Below are 19,246 nucleotides of genomic sequence, written 5' to 3' on the forward strand. Positions count from 1 at the left end.
GTAATTCAGACACCTTGGGCTCAATGTTCTGACTGTTTACACCAACATAAATCAGAACTGACTCTGCAAAGTTACTCCAGCGTGTAACTGTTTTGGATGAGAGGTAAAAGCCTTTCAATACATTTTCCCACCATTGGCCTACAGACCTGGTAACCAAATGAGAACATCCCATACCTTCCTGGCAGGTTTGTAAAAAACCCAAAAAGCGGGATGGTAAGCACACAAATTATAACATTTGCCACTATTATCCAGCTAATGAATTTTAAGGAACACTAGTGGTGGACACTGTAGCAGAGTTTAAAGAAGGTGTCTGATAGTTATAGTAGAAGGCTCTAAAGACAGAGGACTGAGAGATCCCCTACAACTCAAACTTCGTTATAATAATATAGCTGATTTCCAAATATCTTCCAAAATCTTCTGAAAACAGCCTTAGGGACTCAAGACCACCGGTGAAAAACACTTGAGATGATAAACAACTAAGCTACAGCTCTGTATAGAACAGAGCTTTATAAGTGAGTTAGTTCTTAGTAATTAACTGGAAGGGAGCTATAGCTGTTAGAAAGCCAGTTGCAAGAAAAATTGGTGTTGTTTTCCAACTGATGCTGTGGATTTTATCAGGCAGCACAAATCACCTGTGTGGAAGTTAGTCGAAGCTGAGATGGGTTTTTGTTTGTTTGTCCCACTCCTCCTGTTCTTTTGGAGCAGCAGCTGGCTGTACTTCTTTCCCCAGACTAAGTCCTAACTAATGAACCAGGTTTTGCTGCCAGACACGCTTCTGTGAGACAAGGACAGCTCCAGCACGTGCTTCCTCGCAGGGCTGAAAGCAGACTCAAACACACGGCCTCAGTCCACAAACAATCCTGTAATGCTCTGAAGGACCAGCGAAGACTGGAAAATTTAATGGAAGAATCACCTTTCCCCTCAAATGGTACCTCTCACTTAATAGATGTGACCATCATTAATACCATGTGCTCACAAACAACGCTCCAGCCCACCACACCTGAGAAATGCAGGACCCCATTTTGTGTTCACTCACAGAAGCAGATACAAGAACATCTCTGGTGAAGTCCAAGAAGTTACACTGGCCTGACAGCAGTGCTGGGGAGAGGCGTAAAGTGTCCATGAACGACATTTTAACAAAAAGATTTGGTTTTAACTTATTTTCCTGCATCATCTTCCATTCTAGTTTCTCTGCAGTTGTGCTTGTGGCCCATTTTCTAGGCAGTTTTCTGGACTCTGTGTGCGTATGTGTAAAGACCGCTACTTGCAATAAACTCCATTAGAAAGTACTTATCTCTGACAAATCACTTTCTAGTCTGTTTTCCCCTCAGTGTCCTTTTAGCAGGCAGTTAATGAAGTTAGCAGCAGTGACCCTTAAAGTGATACTTATAGAGTACTCATTGCTAATACATTGCTCACAGTAATTCTTCCAAGCAGAGATGACAGGGAAGGAGTGGCAAGGACTTCTCTGTTCTGTTTTGATTTGTGTTGCTTTTTTTTCTCTCGAGCAGATTTTAATGAAAAAATGAGGGTTGCTTCAGCATCTCATGAGTTCCCGTTCGCTACTGACTTCATCCTTCCTCCTTTTCCCGCTCAAACCCAGGCTGCTTCTAGTCTGGCTGCATCAGCAGGCTGGCTGGGACAAGCTCGCAGGGCTCTCTTTCCAGCAGGGGCTTGGGATGGATGCTCCATGGAGCCTGGGGAGGGCCCTTTGCCGCCCCCATGGGCTGACGCGATTTTTCACCGACAGGAACCTCTTGACAACAGCCACCTTCTTTCTCCTCTTCTGCCGAAGTCTCTGCTGCTTTGTCATATGTTATAGGCTGTTGTTCCACTGGAGAAAATGGGTATGTATTACTGAAAGTCATTTGAGAAGCTTCACAATAACTAAGCTAAAAGAAAGCTAATGTCAGCTTTGAGAGAGGAAAGCTATGAAAGGAAGCACGGAGTTCAGAAAATTGCAAAACCAATTCTTGTCAAAAGAAAAAAGAAAAAAAAAGAGGCAATGTCAAGGACTTTCTTCAGATTTTAAGAAATGTCGTCCTAGGCAAATATCATGGTTTTCTGTTTTAATATACAAGAACAGGAAAATGCATGCCTGTGACAGCAAGACCACCTGCCTGGCAAAATTAAACCCCCTGCTCCAAAGTCAAAAGAATTATTCACTGGCATGGTATAAGAACTTGTTGTCTAAAATGGTTGAACGACTTTCGCTAAAATTTTCAACTAGGAAAACATCACACATCTGTCACACGAAATTTCTGTTCCAATAGCTGCATCTGATAAAACTATAAATGAAAACAGAGCCTCCTAATGGGAAACATCAGGCCTCCTTCACTGGGCGATACAGTTCTACACATGTTCACAATATTAGTCCAACCAAGTAAATGTGAGGCATATTTTCTAGTGATGAATAAAGTGATTTCCCAACATATGTCTAAGGACAGGATGGGCAATTTTGAAGATCTTGCGAGATGCCTGTCCATTTGAGCGCCCTCAAACATTTGTCTTTGCATATTTCTAAATGACTGATGCAACCTGGGTTGTCTTGTAACTTCTGTAGTCAGGAGTTATATATGGTAAATAAGACAAACCATTAAGGGTATCAGTCTTTTTCCACCATTTCTCACCATCTGAGCAATTAGGAGATTCAGTTGCCATCTATAAGGCAGCATTTCCTAAAACTCACAGTGGTCCAGCTGGTAACCTGTGGGCCACGGAAGCCCATGGTGTGCTTCTGTGCTGCCTTTGCACCAGGGGTGGGAGGCACATCTCCTTTATTCATCTCATCTTTGTTTAAGCACCAAACACACCCCAGGCAGCCAAACACCTTGTTTAACATAAAAGCAGAACTGCAGTTGCTGCCACAGGGCAACAGGTTTCTGGGGAGTCCTGGACTCCTCACACCATGTCAGTTATCCTGCCTGAATGAATAAGGAGTGTCAAAGTATATCTTTCCACGGATATACATTCCCCATCAGTACGATGGGCATAACTCATCTGCTAATGAAGCAAACCTGTAGAGTTCTATATCAATGTAAAAATGTGATATTATTACTATTGTGAGAAGCATGCAGCTTCTTATGAGTGTGAAAGCACTGTTGTGTAATCTCTCGTGAGTAATCTGCAAAGCGAAGGGCTGAATGGTCTCTTCACAGCAATACAAACATGGCTTCTGCTGTGCATGGCAGCTATAAACAGGCCAGAAATACAATTTTGATTTCTCTGTCTCCTCTATCAGCTGCTGTTGCTACTGGTACAAAGGTGAGGAGAGATCTAATAAGGAAGGCAATCCTACTCACCATATTCTGAAGGACAGGCAGGATGAAGATCTGCTGTCTCGCACTCAATTAGATCAACCGCTTTAGTCTCCAGAGAACTGTTACACTCCTGAACAACTGCAAACTGCAAATACGTACAATATACACAAAATATACAGAGCCCAAATTAATACAAAAGGAACCAGTTTTCTGAAACCCAAGAGGTAAACTAAAAGGGCCACACACTCCAATCACAGCAGGGGGAAAAAGGTCATCCTGGCTTCTGGGCTGACCCTTCCCCTGCAGATAATTAAACATTTGAGTTGATGACAGCCCCGATCTCTCTTTGGAAAGTGTGCAGTCCCAGTCTAGTAAAGAACTGGCCATTCTCTTGCCTTGCAAAACAACCTTTCCTGAGGCAAGAACAAAAGTACGTGGAAATCAACCCTCTCCGTAGTACTGAGGACCGCTTTTAAAGCATTAGAGAGACCTTCAACCAGACAGCAGGAAACCCTGTCAGACACAGGGAGGGAAGCGATCCTCCCTTTGCAGCTCTCAGCACCACTCGGGGTCTGCAGTTCCATCGTCCCACAGTGACAGTGGAAGTGACGCCTTGGAAGCACAAGATGGGACCTTCTGGGGGAACATGTTGAAAAGGCCAGGGGGAAAACAGAAAATACAGGGGTAGAGGAAAGTAATGTGAAGCACTGTGCTGAAATAGTATAGAGAGAAAGAGGGAAACACAGTAAAAAGGGGATGTTTAAATTGCAGGGACAGGGAAGAAGATAAAATGTTTTTAAATAAGATGTTCCAACAGAAGGACTGACAGATTCAGTGGTCCAGGTGGATAATTGGTGGATTTATGTGGATAGATCACAGTTGCAGCAGGTGTGACTATTTAGGCATCAGTTCATTTACATAAAATCTGTAGGCTTACAGCTGCTAACCCACATGTGACAGACCCCCGGAGGAGATTCAGCTACCCACAGTTCTGCAAAATATCTTTAACTGTGGAAAGCAGAACACTTGCTGGATGAAAAGTCTTAGAATAGCACCAAAATCCAGGCATGTGCAAGAGTTTACCGAGGCTTACACACCCCTAGGACAAACCCAGCCTGGCTTACAAAACTCTAATACGAATGCGAAAAAATACCCAGGCATACCCTCAGCTAAATGTAGCCTCACTTGGCAGAATAGAAGTAAAGGGAAAAATGAATGACACTTGGACAATTTATAGCTATAGTTTCAGTATCAGAATACCTATCATTTGATATGTATGATGGCGTAAAACCTCGTTATCGTCTACACTCACCCAGATGGGCAAGAACACGGAAGTGTTTGCACTCTCTCTCCCCAGCCTCAGAAATGAGCAGTAGCACTGTGGGCTACAAAAGGAGTGAATTTCAGCATCTTTTTACAGCTACTGCACACACATCATCCAGTCCCCATATGAAGTCCTTCAACGGGATTATTTATGCTGTGTAAATCAATAGCAGCCAAAAACCTATCCCAGTACCTTAAGAGCTGAGGAACTATAGAGTTTTCTGTCCCCGATGTAGTATAATCTTTTTTACATAAAGCTCCCCAATAATCCACTGTAAGTGAACAGCAGAAATGGACAACTTCCTGTTGCTTTTTGGCAGCTCTACAGTTTCTAACCTGAGTGCATGCATGCATGAAGCCACAGTGAACTCAACACTCAATGGCTACATCAGCACAGAGAAAATCACATGCATGAAACCACAGGAATCCATTACTGTGTAAGCAGGAATAATTAGCAAAGGGTCAGTGGTTTCCTCTTCCAGACTGCAACGAGCCATTTGCAATAAATTACTTTATTGATGTATTTGATGTCTCCCGGTGCAAGAATGCATGGTGAAATTTAACACGAGTGTGTAATAGATGAGTAGGTTGGATTTGTTTTTGTTGATTCAGTCCATTGCTTAGCTGTCTAATTACTCCTATATTCAGCAAAAATGTCATTGGCCACTAGCATTAACTGTGGGGACAACAGCAGGTGGGGACAGAGTTGATGAGCTGCAGGCCTCCTAGACCACTGGTCCCAGGCAACGAGCTGTTCTCGGTCCCAACAAATGTTTCTGATTTTCCCAGCCTCAGATATTTTGCAAGCTGCGGTTTTCATCTCTGCTGTGAACAAATGATGACATTGCCGCAATTCAGCACATTTGCTGTCCAATACCTGGTGGAACAAAGGTCCCCAGGAGTATGCAACTGACCACCTAAGGAACAATGTCATAACCAGGGTCAAGTCAATTCAGTACTCCCAACATATGTTTGACAATGTGTTTCAGTGGCTACCCACTCACAAATCCTGCCAGACACTCAATCTAAACCATTTGCGAGGCCTTCTTTGGCTTGATTCAAAATCCTTGGATTTGCACTATAAATAGTCCATGATATTCAACCCCTCAAACAGACTCCCAAGTAGAACAAACTCATCTCTTTCTGGACTCAAAGATTTGGAGCAGGCCATTTAAAGTCAAATTCTTTTGTGACCGTGACTACTAGGCACGTGGTTCTTGTACCTTTCTGGCTGTAGCTGGGTGTGGAAGGGTTTAAAACCTTGCAGTAAGACCTGTATTAGAAAAACATGTGTGCAGTTACCCCAGTAAAAAGGTATGCGCTTCACTAGAGTTTATCGCCAATCCTGTACAAGTACAAACACTTCCAGTATTCTTTCCCACTGGCATAACTGTGCTTGTTTTGAAGAGCATATGCTGCTTAACTAATGTGATGCTACCCAGACAAGTATGGTGATACCTGCATTCCAGTGGCTTACTTGGAGCCGAATGATACACATGTGCAGACAAGCTCTCGTGGTAAGTCATGCCATTCTGGGAAAGGAGTCTCAGACTGGGCACAGAAGTAGCCACAGATGCCAGTTATGTCACTTTTGCCAACCTCAAGTTTCAATTGCTATCACCCAGCAGTGTAATGTCATTTTAATGCCAGAGAGAATCTGGTCCTTAGATTAGACCTTAAGGGGCCAAATTCTCTGATGCAACTTCAAAAATGACAACAGAAACAAGCTAGTACAACCGGATCACCATGGCATTTCTACGTACACCAGTGCAGAATTTGTATTTTATATTCCCTCCCAAATTGCCCAATAACGTCCTGGTTGTTTTTCTTTACAAGGCAGCAGCCTCAAATACAAAGACATTTAATTTCATCAACCCCCAAAATAAAGTTCAACATCTCATGTAGCGCACACAATACTTGGCTTCCAAGAAGCCTTTTTTACTGAGGGCATACTTTCCTGTGAAAATAACTCTGTGATATGCCATGTCATCACATTGCCATTTCCTTAATTTAGAACACAGTTCCCCAACTGTTGCGTTCAAAGCTAACAATAACACTGGCTAATGGTTGCAATACATCCAGGCAGCTGTGAACTTCGAGGGATAACAATGAGGTAAGATGAACTAGGGTTCACAGCAAAGCACTTGATGACTCTAGCAGTTATTTAATATATTTAAGATGTGAATTATTTGATGGATAATCTCAAGTGGATCCCCGACACTCTTTGATCCTTCCTGCTTCCCTCTCCACTCCGCATTAATATAGTTACCCGAGACTCGGTGCTGGTAGGTGTCACGTTCTCATTGTCAGCGCGGCTGCTCGCATCTCTTACCACTTCTGCATAGAGATTCTTCTTATACAAGTTTTGACTTCTGCAACAGAACAAAAGCTAAAAAAAATTGTTTTGCTTTGGGAAGAACAGATGCCACTTCCCTTCACACATTATTCTATAGGCATTTACAGAAGGGGCATAATACATTCCTCTTATAAAGATTTAGGTTTCAGCCAATAAAATGAACAGCGTTTGTGGGTGAAGCTCAGAAATAAAAATCTGATTGTGTTTTTGTACACCATTGATAATTACAATTATGAAAGTCACTTCTGCATTTATCTGCATCATTTATGAAAAAAAAAAATCAGAAATTACAATGACATAAACAAATTGAAAGCCTTAAAAAGCTTGGAACTAAGACATTTCCAGGAAAAAGCATGACCAACAGAATTACCTCAAGGGGAAAAAAGCCAAGAGTACAACCTGGAGTTGGAAAAGGATACAAATAATCAGCTCTAAGTGGCTAGTTCCATAAATTCAAAAGTTGTTATTTTTGCAGTTAAGCAGCAATCACATACAAGGTGGTATTAAAAGCCCATATAGGCCCCAACATAGAAAACACGGTCATAAGAGAAAGAGCTGATTTACACCGCTTGAGATGCAAATTGGTACATCTCTACTGACTTTACATACATGTTCTTTCTCCTCCTAGCCATCACCTAAGAAAATTACTGTTACACTCTTCAGCTTCCAGAAGCCTCATTCATTTTAAATGAAATTTAATAGACACGCACCAAAGAAAATAGGAATTTTCCTTTTATTTCTATATCACGTTCATATGCTAACTGGGAAAGTGCATCTACAATAATTGTCATATGTTGCTCTGTTCAGGAAAATCCAATGTAAATGAAATTTGCTTTTTGCTAGAAACAAGAAAGACCTGTCTCCACCATGGATCTTCTCCCCAGATTCTCTATAACATGTTCCTGTGTATTCAAACATTAAAAAAAAAAAGTAATTGTCTGCAGTAGAGGGACTGCAGACACTGGGACTCCTAATGCGAAATCAAATAGGTATCAGATCTGAGGGTATATCCACAGAGCAGAATGCTGAAAAATAAGGTAAATTAGTCCATTTTCACTTTTCCTGACACTGTGGCAAGGCTGCTGTTCACATTTTGTCACCCGCATGTGCCCGTTCTTCGTTGCAGCTCATAGCACTGACAAAACTCGAGCCCATTACTCAAGAGTTATGAAATCCATTGCACAGAGCTCACACACAGTCACGGTCCTGAGCGGGATGCCCCGCTACTAATTCTACATCTTACTTTGCAGCATGCAGAGTAACAGATGCCAGATGGACTTGGCGAGCACAGGAGTCTTCGTGTGAGACTGAGCGCAAGCAGACGAGGCAGCAACATCTAGTTGACCGAGCGTGGGCAAGAGGCCAAGAATTTCTCAATCCTAATCCCAGCTCTACAGTTGATTTTTGCACGGCCTTGGCCAATTGAGGTGGAGGGATTGCAGGTATTAAATCTGTGATTCAGATTTTTTTGTTGTTGTTGTTGGAAAAGAGTTGTTTCCTTGCTTCCCAAGGAAGATAGGAAACTCGGCATACTATACAGACTGCATAAACCTAACATTAAGGATAACACATTGCTCTTCAGCAGACTACAGCCATTGAACAAACCAACACAATACTTAGGTATTCTTGGCCTCCAGTTTATATATTTTTCAAATTGGCAGTTGTAGGTCTCCGCTTCATTTCCTCCAATTAAAAGGAGAGAGGCGTCTCCATTTTAAAGGGGAAGGAACAGGACTATTACAGACTTCATCAGTATTTTTGATAATACGGTAGATTATGTGAAAAAGCAGCATAGCAATTTCAACCCAAATACTGGTTTTGAGATTCCAGTTAAATAGGGATTTTAGGTCAGTGGTTTCATTTTGATCTAATTATGCTAGTAATAACTGCAGTACAAATTAAGTCAAGCACGTAATTGAAAACTTGTTGTTGAGGTAAATAGTTATATTGATCAAAAGCATTTGGCAAGAAAGAAAGGCCGATCAGGTAGAAATGACAAAAAAAGAGAGGAAGGGAAGAGAATGAATATCTTCATACCTCAAACCCAGCCATATTCTGGCTATTTTTCATGACAGTTTATATGGGAAATGTAAAAATCTCAAAATTTGTCTATTCTGTATGTTTCGTTCCACTGATCAGCTTCTGAATCCCAGGTCATGAGAACAAACCAGGCTGTGTTTAGCTTTAATTCTGGACGTCTACCATTAGTTAATAGAAAATAAGAAACATGGCAGCTTCTCTACTTTTATGGACTAAATATGCTAGGGACCATTAAATAAGAATGGCAAAGATTAGCTTCCATAGTTAACTTCTTTTGTACATTAACTTTTTATGCCTAGGAGAGTCTAATTTTAAAATTAGCCTAAACCACAAACAAAACCCCTGTGCACGGAGGGCAGGTCAGCATGCAGCAGAAGTCTCTTGATATGGCTCCTGTCTGGCTTTTTGTTTGTTTACTTTTAAGTATAAATATGCATTTAAACAAGAATCTGAGAACAGTTATCTGCCAAGGTCATGGCCAAAAGACTCTAACTTATTAAATGCTGAGTACTTTCCAGTCCAAGAGACATCGATGACATTTAATTTCACATCAGACTGGGTTCTTAAATAGTGACTGAAGAGATTCTTTTTGCCATGAGAAGAATCCCAAACCTGCACAATTCATTACAGCCATGGAAAATGCCAGGGAGTACTTTTACAATAGATGTGCCTTAGGCTCACATCCCTGGTTTTACTCTTTCTACTGCCAGGAAAACTGCTTTCACATCCATTGCTGGAGGCATCACTGTGGAAGTTTGCTATCGGAAGGTTAGTAGACTGCTTTTCCCAATGGCAAGGAAACGTTCAGGTGCCACTCTACACTGAAACGGAAGCAAAACCAAATTAATGGAATAGCTAGCAGAGAAGAGCCAAACCCTACCATGAGGGTTTCAGACATCTATAGGTCTTATGGGAAGCCAAGGAAGAAGTAAATAGCATGGCTCCTGAACTCTCCCATCAATACCAATTATGGCTCCTCTTCAAACCTAATAAGGTCTATTCTTCGTCCCTCCAGACACATGTCACTCACTAACACCAATGAGAGTACTGCAGGCAAGGGACATGCCAGAACTTTCTGAATTATTCATAAATCCAATTACTGAAAAGCAAACGAGTAGCAAGGATGACATGGTGCTTTCCACCAGCTGAGGAACAGCTCACGTTCTTTGCCATGAACCATGAGTGAAAGTCAGCAGCACCTCGGTCCCTGTGCCGCACATTCACAGCGTGTGTTTGGAAGCCCTACCTGTGGCAGTAGGCAGCCAGGAAGCCCAGCAGTAGCAGGAGGACCAGCACTGCTATGCACACTGTGATGCTGATGTTCCGCATCTTCACCCGCTCGGCGTGTTGCTGCTCCCACCACTCCAGATCACTGAACTGGCACCGCTCCCCGACATAGCCCGTCACACAGCTGCCAAAAGGAACCGAGCACACTTTGTAACTGGCAGCAGAGGAAAAACCCCACATCATCACTTCAGTCACCTTTTATATTGATTTACCATTGGCAGCTGCTACGGAAATATCTGGTTGAATTTAGTAGTGGTGAAGACAAAATGACTTTAAAGGAATGGCTGTCAAAACCTGTAAAATTCTATATTAAAAGACTTTTTTTACTGTAAAGCTGTAGAATTATACAGGGAGATTATAATTTCCAGATTGTAATGAGTAAAGAATAGAAAAAATAATTTTCTCTTAAATCTTGCTGTGTGCTTAGTCTTTCCCAAAAATTCCCTAAGATTTTCCATTTAACTGTTTCCAGCAGCAAGCTTCCTTCTTTGAAACAGGCAACATAGGACTTACTCGTATTTCCAGAGTGATTTGGTTAAGGGAATCAAATTTTAATCTAAATCCTTGCTTTAAAATAAAAGACAAATGAAAGTGTGTAAAAAAAATCTCATATGCGTTAGAAATACCTTCATAATTTAGTTTTAATACAAGGTTCTTCTGTAGGCAGTTTTTGTTTATTTGTTTGTTTTTACCACTGTAAAACCCAACATCGAAATATCTTATCAGTGCATGAAACCCTCAAATCGAAATTACTAGAAAGTGAGAAATACATCAAAAAGAATCCCAGCCTAGTTTTATTGTCTGAGGTGAGAGACATAAAAAAGAAAATAATAAACACAAAAAATGAAAAGTCTACTCAATTCATAACAATCTCTGAGCATTGTAGGCTCAAATCCTGCTCACAATTTTTATCAGTCTAGTTTTACTCAAGGCAAAAGAGCTAGTCAAATGAGCAAAAGAAGCAGAACTTGACCTGCAGCAGCTTTTACCTAATGTCCTGAAAACATTATATCACCATTCATTATTAAATCAGACACAAGCACTCTCATTCTGTCACAAATTAGAACGTATGTATGTTGAAAGGCAGAAAAATGTTAATTTTTTAATGTAAGATTACAATAAATTCCAAACAAGCTAGAAGACCTACTTTCTAGTGTAAGAGTTTTTATTAACTAAAATACAAATCACATTTGGGATGTCATTTTAGATATTCTTGCTAGGTAACATTTTTCCATTACTTTGTTTTGCTATTTAATATATTACAGCCTACATGAATGAATGCTGCCATCTAGTGAGAATTCAGCATGGACCACACACAAAACCTGACTCCCAAGAATAGTGCTAAGCACAATTTTCCCTTAATTTTTTTAAATGGCTTCCACTTCCAGTACTGAAGAATATGTACATTTGGATTTCTATTATTCACTAAAACCTAATAAAAGAAAAAAGATGTGATCCAACTTGAAAGTTCTGCAGTTGTAGGCTCTTCAGTTTCAACAGGAGAAACTCAATGAAGTGGATAAAAAGATTTCAATGCCTCTAAAATTTACTCTAAAAAATCATAACAAACCCCAGACGTGGCCATGAGCCCATCTCCTGTAATGGCTTTGCCGAAGGGCTTTGCTGAGCTTAGGAAATCCATGGCACAAAGCATCCCCTTCATTCCCATATACATACATGAGATACCTTCTTTTCATATTCCTGCAGGTACAGAGGTCTGTAGGCAGGGGAGAACTCTCATATTCAACAATAAGAAAGCCTAGGATTTGACAGTGCTTACAGGAATGGCCTGGTGCAGAGGTTCCTGCAGTGCAGTACAAGGAAGACCTGAGGGAATGGTGGGTCAAAGAAACCCTTCAGCACAAAGCTTGCTCTCCTCACTCCAGGGTTCTACCAGGGCCACCTGACTTAATGAGACACAGAGGGAGATTTGGCTGCTACGGAACAGCATCCATCCCCTGCACAGGTCCTCTCTTACCAGGTGAGACCCCAGGGGAGGAGGCAGTCGTTGGATTTGTCCCACTGTAAACACTATTATGTTTGATTTTGAGGAAAGATGTAACACAGATTCAAATATAATCAAGTTACAAAATTAAATGCCAGCACCAATGGTTCTGAAGAAATGATTGCCCCATGGGACTAGGCTGTCACACTGACTAGGCCAAGGCTGACTTCTGGAAATATGAGATTCTTTTTGCTTTTACCTATAACTGCATTTGGGCAACCGGGAATTAGGCTTCACAAAAATATCTACAGGAGGAAGGAGGTCTCATTTTTGAGGTCTCGTTGCTACTCTGCATGTTTGTAGGAGGACCATCATGTTGTACCCTTTCTGCCAGGGACCAAGACTCTACAAATTCTAAGGGAAGATGCTGACACCAGACTTCTCCTCCCTGGTCCAAATCAAAGAAGAAAAGACAGAGGTGTCCTCTTCCATCCCACAAGTGCTACACATGAACAGCAAGGCCAACAGGGAGGTACAAGTCAGCACAGTATGTACAGGAGAGACAGCAAGCATCTCTTTCATATAGCCATGAGCACCAGGTCACTTAACAACTTCTCTCACATTTCCAAAGCAAAGAATTGAATGCTTAGGGAACAAATCCATCCCTATTATTAATTGCAATGAGTGTGAAGGGAGTGACCACTCACAGAAACTTATAGTGATCACTTATGGAAAAGTGCAGAGTCTAATGATAGTTGTAAATAGAATGAGTAATTAACAGATAACTTCTGGACAAACACCTCACTGTCTGCAACTCAGCCCTAAGGATACCATTTATCAGCAGACAATAAACATTTCTGTACTTACTTGCAGGCATAGTCTTGTAGATCAGAAACATAATTGCACACTCCACCATGGAGGCAGTATGACTCATACGAAGGAGGGCATCCTACAGAGTCACCTTGCACAGGGTGTGTAGAGTATTCATTGGTGACAACAGCCGGGGACACAGTAGATTCTGAAACACAGGATTCCACAAGAACATCTCAGACCTTTGGCTGCACTGGCAACGTGATCTTATGACAGACTTCCAGAATTCAAGATAGGAAAGTAAGTAAAAATCTCTGATTTTGACCAATTACTTGTGTTTTGCCTATTTGCTTAAGTTGCTTGTCAAATTTAGGCACACAGAACTTTAGATCAAAATACTAAATATCCTCGATTCTAGATTTGCAATGAAAGACTCACAGAGGTTGGCTGTGATCTGTCTATTTAGATGTGCGAGTACTGCTCTGAAGAAAAACTACACTGGCTGTCTAGTTAACTTAGGCTTAAATGATTTTTGCAACTTATGCAGCTCTAGGGTAAGGTAAATCTATACCATGCATAAAGTACCAAAGTCAGATGTACAGGTGACTGTATTTCACGCTTTTGGATCTCAGACTGAGAAGTCTCCACATGCAACTTATCATTCTTATGCAGATTATTTCTACTCTGCTGCCATCCAGCTGATTGCATCTATGTGTGACTGCAGATCACATTTTTTCTTGTTTTAAGCTAGCTCAGGTACAGATAACAGCATCACTGGGGAAGCAGAGAACTCTGTTGACTCAGTTCTTCAAAGATATCTGTAGCCTGCCCTGAATCGCACACACTGTCACCTAAATAGATATCCAAACTAGCTAGTTTTAAAGTTAACTCTAATATCTCTGCACAGCATGACCTGCAGTGCAGACGCGCCCTTACAGAGAAGAAGTACTTTCTCACCTACTTCAATGCTACAGCAAATCTATAGGTCAGAACCAAACATCTACATGGCAAAGAATTTCTAGCAGTATGGCTTAGCACAAATGCGCCTAATCGCTCTTATACATTTATGGGATCAGTTTTATGACTCACACCAGTTTCATTGCAACATGACCTTCAATGACATTTGTTTTTTAAAATTTTATTTGCAGGAGAACTGCCATGGCAAAGAGCCTGAATGGAATGGGATGAGTGATTTTAGTGAACCCCAGGTGTGACTGCATTCTGCAAAGAAAATTTCAGCTTGCTAAAAGAGCTTATTATGCAAAGAACTAAAACAGTGCGTTAACACACGTGAAGACATGGGATCAGATTTACAGCTGATGGACCTAGAAGGCATTACTTCCAAGTCATGCATCATTTAAAAATCATCATTTCCTGAGTGAAACCTGAAACTACTGAAAGCTTAAGTGACTGAAAAGGGGGTGGGGATTCTGATAGGTCTCCTACTTTAAAAAGCCATAATTCCCTTCTGTTTTTCTGCAGAAAGAGATCTGTGACAATCACACAGTGTCCCTCCATCATCAGACAGTCACTTGATCTGGAGTAAAATTCCCCCCCGATGAAGAGGGCTGACACAGAGTAAGACGATGAGTCACTCAGCTCCACATTTTCAGAGAATGCTGCTGTCACATTGAGGCACTGAAATGAGGGTCCTATAGTCACTTGTGCTGAACCTTCAGCAGCTCCCCTCATTAAACTGGTAACCAGATTTTCTAAAGAGCTTCAGAGCCCTTTTGAAAAATTAACCACTGGATCTGAAACCCTAGCTTATTCTGAAGAATTAAATGGGACTTAAATTATGTGCAGTTCTTGTGCGAGCGTTCTGCAGAGGGAAAGAAAGCACAGAGGGCTTGAAAAATGACGCAGACTGAAATCACCTCCAAAAATGTTACCTCCAAGGAGCATTTACTACAGCTGTTGATTGCAAAGGCCATTAGATAGGTGTGTCATTACATTTACACAGTACAAATTAGCATTGAACCTTGATGTAGATATTTCCAAACCAAGCTCAGATCTGGTCTCCTTAGGCCACCTCAAAACAGCCTCCCAAAGCAATGCTATATGGATCCACAAGCTGCCCATTATGTCACTATAAAGGGTTTCCATAATTTCTTGGTATAACAATTTATCCAAGAGCACAGTTCTTAGTTAAGGGCCACTTGATTTTAATTGCTCACTCCATTTACTCACTGCAACCGATGCCAGTTCCAGAAGCATCATCAGCACACGAGCAAGTGAAGCTTCCTTCTGTATTTGTGCAGGTTATATTCTCTCCACAGGTGTGGGACCCCGTCTTGCACTCATCAATATCTGTCACCCAAACAGTCTGCAGTTAGAAGAACGAAATGCCTCAGAGCATCGGTTAAAAGGGCAGCAGTTGCAGCATTGCAGTCTCCTGGTAGTGGGGAAAACCACCAAACACCTTCCCCCTGCAAATATGCCTTCATGGAAAACATAAAGGAAGAGCGACCAGCATACTTTCTACGCCAAGTAATCACAGGGTCCCCAGCCTCTCACGCTACGCTGCTGCAGAAGCTCTCCACATGGAGAAGGAAGGAAAGGATTCCCCGTGAAATGTAACGAGTGCAGTAGAGCTGAAGGGAAGACTTATTTGTACTAGATATATTCTCCTGGCATTGCTAGTCATAGCTGGCAACATGGATGAGTACCAGAGTACTGCCAGTTGGCATTCTTGCATTGAGACAGCAGAAGGGTTTGGGACTGGGCAGTTGCCCACCACTGTACCACCCACCTGGCCCAGCCTAGGCAAAAAGTTTGAACAGAAGAAAAGGCTCTAGAAACCTACAGGTTTATTCAGCTTGTGTAAACACTTAAGGGATGTGAGCCTCTAAGTTACTGTGAAAAGGCTATCCCTGGAGGTGTTCAAGGCCAGGTTGGATGTGGCCTTGGGCAACCTGGCCTAGTTGGAGGTCTCCCTGCCCATGGCAGGGGGGTTGGAACTCAATGATCTTCAAGGTCCCTTCCAACCTAAACTATTCTATGATTCTATGATTTTATGATTAGAAGTGTTTCCAGGCTCCGAGCCTGTGTTAGGCTCGTATATACCTCTTTTGCACACCCTGCTGCACACCCTCTGTCTGCCTCCTCACCTTCTCTAGCACAGCCTGTGGTGGCAGCTCCTGCCAGGCTGGCACTCATCCCCCCGGCTGGCACCTGCATGGTGCTAAGCGCCTAAGGAACCCCCTCAAAGGTGGGAACTTTGAAAGGATTCACATACCAGAGTTTGGGAGCCTCCGATTCATTTTATGAACCGTCTGCAGAATACATGTGCCAGATCTACTTTGGGGAAACAAAATCACATGTCTATCAACTCAATTTGCGTGAAATTATTGCTTAAACTGCTGGGAGTTTTTCTACAATAAAATTAGCAGGATCTGGCCAGAAACAGAGAATTCAGTACTCTAGTACCAAACAGTGCTGACAGTAGTCTAGTACTCAAAACAGAAAATTCAGAGCACTTTTAAAAGGAAAAATACAGGAATGAAACTGTTGCAGCATATTCCAAGAAATGTGATTGCAACAACATAACATGAACTCATCTTGTACCATCTCTCGATCTACCTACGAATTTCTGGACACTGTGCATGCATGCATGCAGGCGTCTAAAACCGAAGTACAAAATCACTTACTCAACAGTTTCTGGTTTTTATAGTACATTTCAAGTCAAACACAAAATTAGTTTCAATTCTGTTTACATCATAACATTTATAAAATGTTGCGAAAACATATCTTACCGTATTCTGGTCTAAGACTTCAGGAAGATAATGGACTGGCTTTCAATACTAGTGGTAGCTACCACAATCATTCTAGCTGAGCAACTGTACCACAGACAGAGAGAGCTCAGGGCTGCCTGGTGACATGCCTTGTAGGTGGTGTTGGGACAGTAAGAGGAGCTTGTCACTTCCATCTGCACTTCCAAACATCCTCAAAGACATGAGCTCTGGATGTCTGACCACTGTAGGCAGAATGCCTTCTCAAACCCCCTGACTCTGATACTTTTTCACAACCTGCCCGTAATAATGATATTGTTCTTAATTTTTCAGTCATCCTTATCTGTGTCAAACAACCAAAGTCCAGTAAAGACTATGTAAGAATTGGGTCAAATTTAATGGGCTTTGAATTAGGCTACAGAGGAAAAGGAAAAAGAAAACGACAAAAGAGTAGCTGAAACTCTCATAAAGCTCTGAACAAACTGTGCACTCATCAAATACTGGGGGGAAAAAGCTTCCTGTTCCTTCATATTTACTGCCAAAATGGATTTAAAAAAAATTAAGAAATGAAAGGAATGAACTAAAGACCTTGCATTAGAGCTGGATGGGAAAATCAGTGGGTCTGATTATTAACAAGACTCTAAATGTACTCAAGTTGTCAGTGTCAACACCTTGAACTTCATGCCTATTAAACTGACCTGGAATTATTTGATGAGTACTATGACACACTCAATACCTGCTTTCGTTTATATTCATGGCAACGATTTTCAATAAAGCTCTACTGCTTCACCTCCGTTTCCCTCCTCCCCTTCACCCTTCCTCTCTCTCCTGCTGTAGCTACTAAGAAGAGTGCAAACACTGAGAGCAGGTATCCACTGACAGCTACAGGCTTTGCATATTGATCAGTTGCTGAGGTTGCCACACTTCAAACAGGAAGGAAAGAATCAAAAAGGAAGACATGATAAATGTCAACTGTCTGGTGGAGCCACACTGGTAGGATCCACGCCCCTACCAGATTTTTCAGAAAGAACCAGAAGAGCTCATTTGACAGCTTCGCAGCTTGATGCAAGGCTAGCCCACATCATAAGACATGTCCCTTGCTCATTCAGCCTGCCCCAGCCATCCAGACACAGCACAGCCCTCACACGTGCCCGTACCATAGCAATGGACTCCATCTCCAGTGTAGCCCTCCAGGCATTTACAGACGTAGCCTCCTTCTGTATTGATGCAGCCTGAAACATTTCGATTACAGCGGTCCATATTTACAGCACACTCGTCAACATCTGTGAGACAAAACAAGGAGACAGGACACACGGGTCATGAAGCGATCAGTTAAACTGATAAAAAGAAATGTCTTCCTCATTTCATGAAAGTTCCTCAGACTATGCTGTCACTTATCATTTGTGCATCTGAAGCAAATGGCAAGAAAAGGGCTTTGTGGTCTTTTCTTGGTATGAAATTTGATGGGGATGTTTTAAAGAGCTAAAGACAGTCAACCAGCTACTTTCACCTGGAGACCTAGAGGTTCCACAAGTGCCACTTGCTTCAAAAAAAATCCCGTTTGAAGGGAATGTTTCTATTCAAAACTAGTCTTATATTCTTAAACCCCACTCAGAGAGAAACTTTCTTTTGAGAAAGAATACGTAAGCTTAAAAAAAAAAGGTACCACAATGAAAAAAGAAATTATACCCATTTCACCTTCCTTCTTTTTTTTTTTTCTTTCCATAGCAACATAGACTTCTGTGAGTCTTCATGTTTAGCGACCAAACGGTAAATAGTTCTGTTTCTACTGCCTTCCTGTCTTGGCCTTTATGAGAGAACAAAGTGCTTCCATTTATATTGTATGCAAGTCCAAAAACTTAAAGACCACTCTGAGCAATGTGTTTTTTGATGGTTAGAGTCTTTCTAGTGCTAGGAAGAAACAAAAGCAGCACTTTTATGTAAGTATTAGATCAGGAATACTAATTTTTAAGAGATTCCTTAATAAATACTTCTAAATTATACATCAACTATCATGTCTATGGACGGAGCTTTTATAATTAGGCAATTTTTACAAATAAATACATCATGCTTTTATTCCTATTATCCCTTTTATTGCTTGTTAATATTAATAAGATTAATACTCATGACTTAGGGGAAAATAAGGCATGTGATAATTAGCCATTTCATCTCACATGCTCATCATCCCTTTCAAAACAAACAATACCGTTGACCTTTCTGTGATGGCTCACTCAGCAGAGCTGCCAATGTGAGAAAAGACAGATTTTCTTCCTCTTCCCCAAACTACAGTTTTCCAGAAGATTGTATTAATGTATTTTATTACCATAGCATGATTTCCCCTTCCTGGTAAATCCTTTCAAACACTGGCACATAGCACCATCTTCCAGCAAAACACACTGTGCATTGACATCACATTCTAGTGCAGTGCAGTCATCTTGATCTATAGCATAAACAAAATCAAAAAAACCACTAGATGAACCTCAAATGAGGTACT

The 19,246-nt window shown here is 41.4% G+C and overlaps 1 protein-coding gene across 1 annotated transcript in view; it reads right to left on the minus strand.

The window, feature by feature from the left end:
• Positions 1-1,610: 1,610 nt before the first annotated feature.
• EGF (epidermal growth factor) overlaps positions 1,611-19,246 on the minus strand; it is a 61,548-nt gene continuing 43,912 nt past the window's right edge. Inside the window, exons 18-25 of the mRNA XM_009885482.1 lie at positions 19,076-19,192; positions 17,910-18,035; positions 15,212-15,331; positions 13,079-13,229; positions 10,226-10,390; positions 6,853-6,955; positions 3,303-3,405; positions 1,611-1,834 (exon numbers count right to left, since the gene is read on the minus strand). Coding sequence (XP_009883784.1) covers positions 1,611-1,834; positions 3,303-3,405; positions 6,853-6,955; positions 10,226-10,390; positions 13,079-13,229; positions 15,212-15,331; positions 17,910-18,035; positions 19,076-19,192 — 1,109 coding nt within the window. The remainder of the gene's footprint in view (positions 1,835-3,302; positions 3,406-6,852; positions 6,956-10,225; positions 10,391-13,078; positions 13,230-15,211; positions 15,332-17,909; positions 18,036-19,075; positions 19,193-19,246) is intronic.

This window comes from Charadrius vociferus, unplaced genomic scaffold, assembly GCF_000708025.1.
Source record: "Charadrius vociferus isolate BGI_N301 unplaced genomic scaffold, ASM70802v2 scaffold55, whole genome shotgun sequence".
Taxonomy (NCBI): domain Eukaryota; kingdom Metazoa; phylum Chordata; class Aves; order Charadriiformes; family Charadriidae; genus Charadrius; species Charadrius vociferus.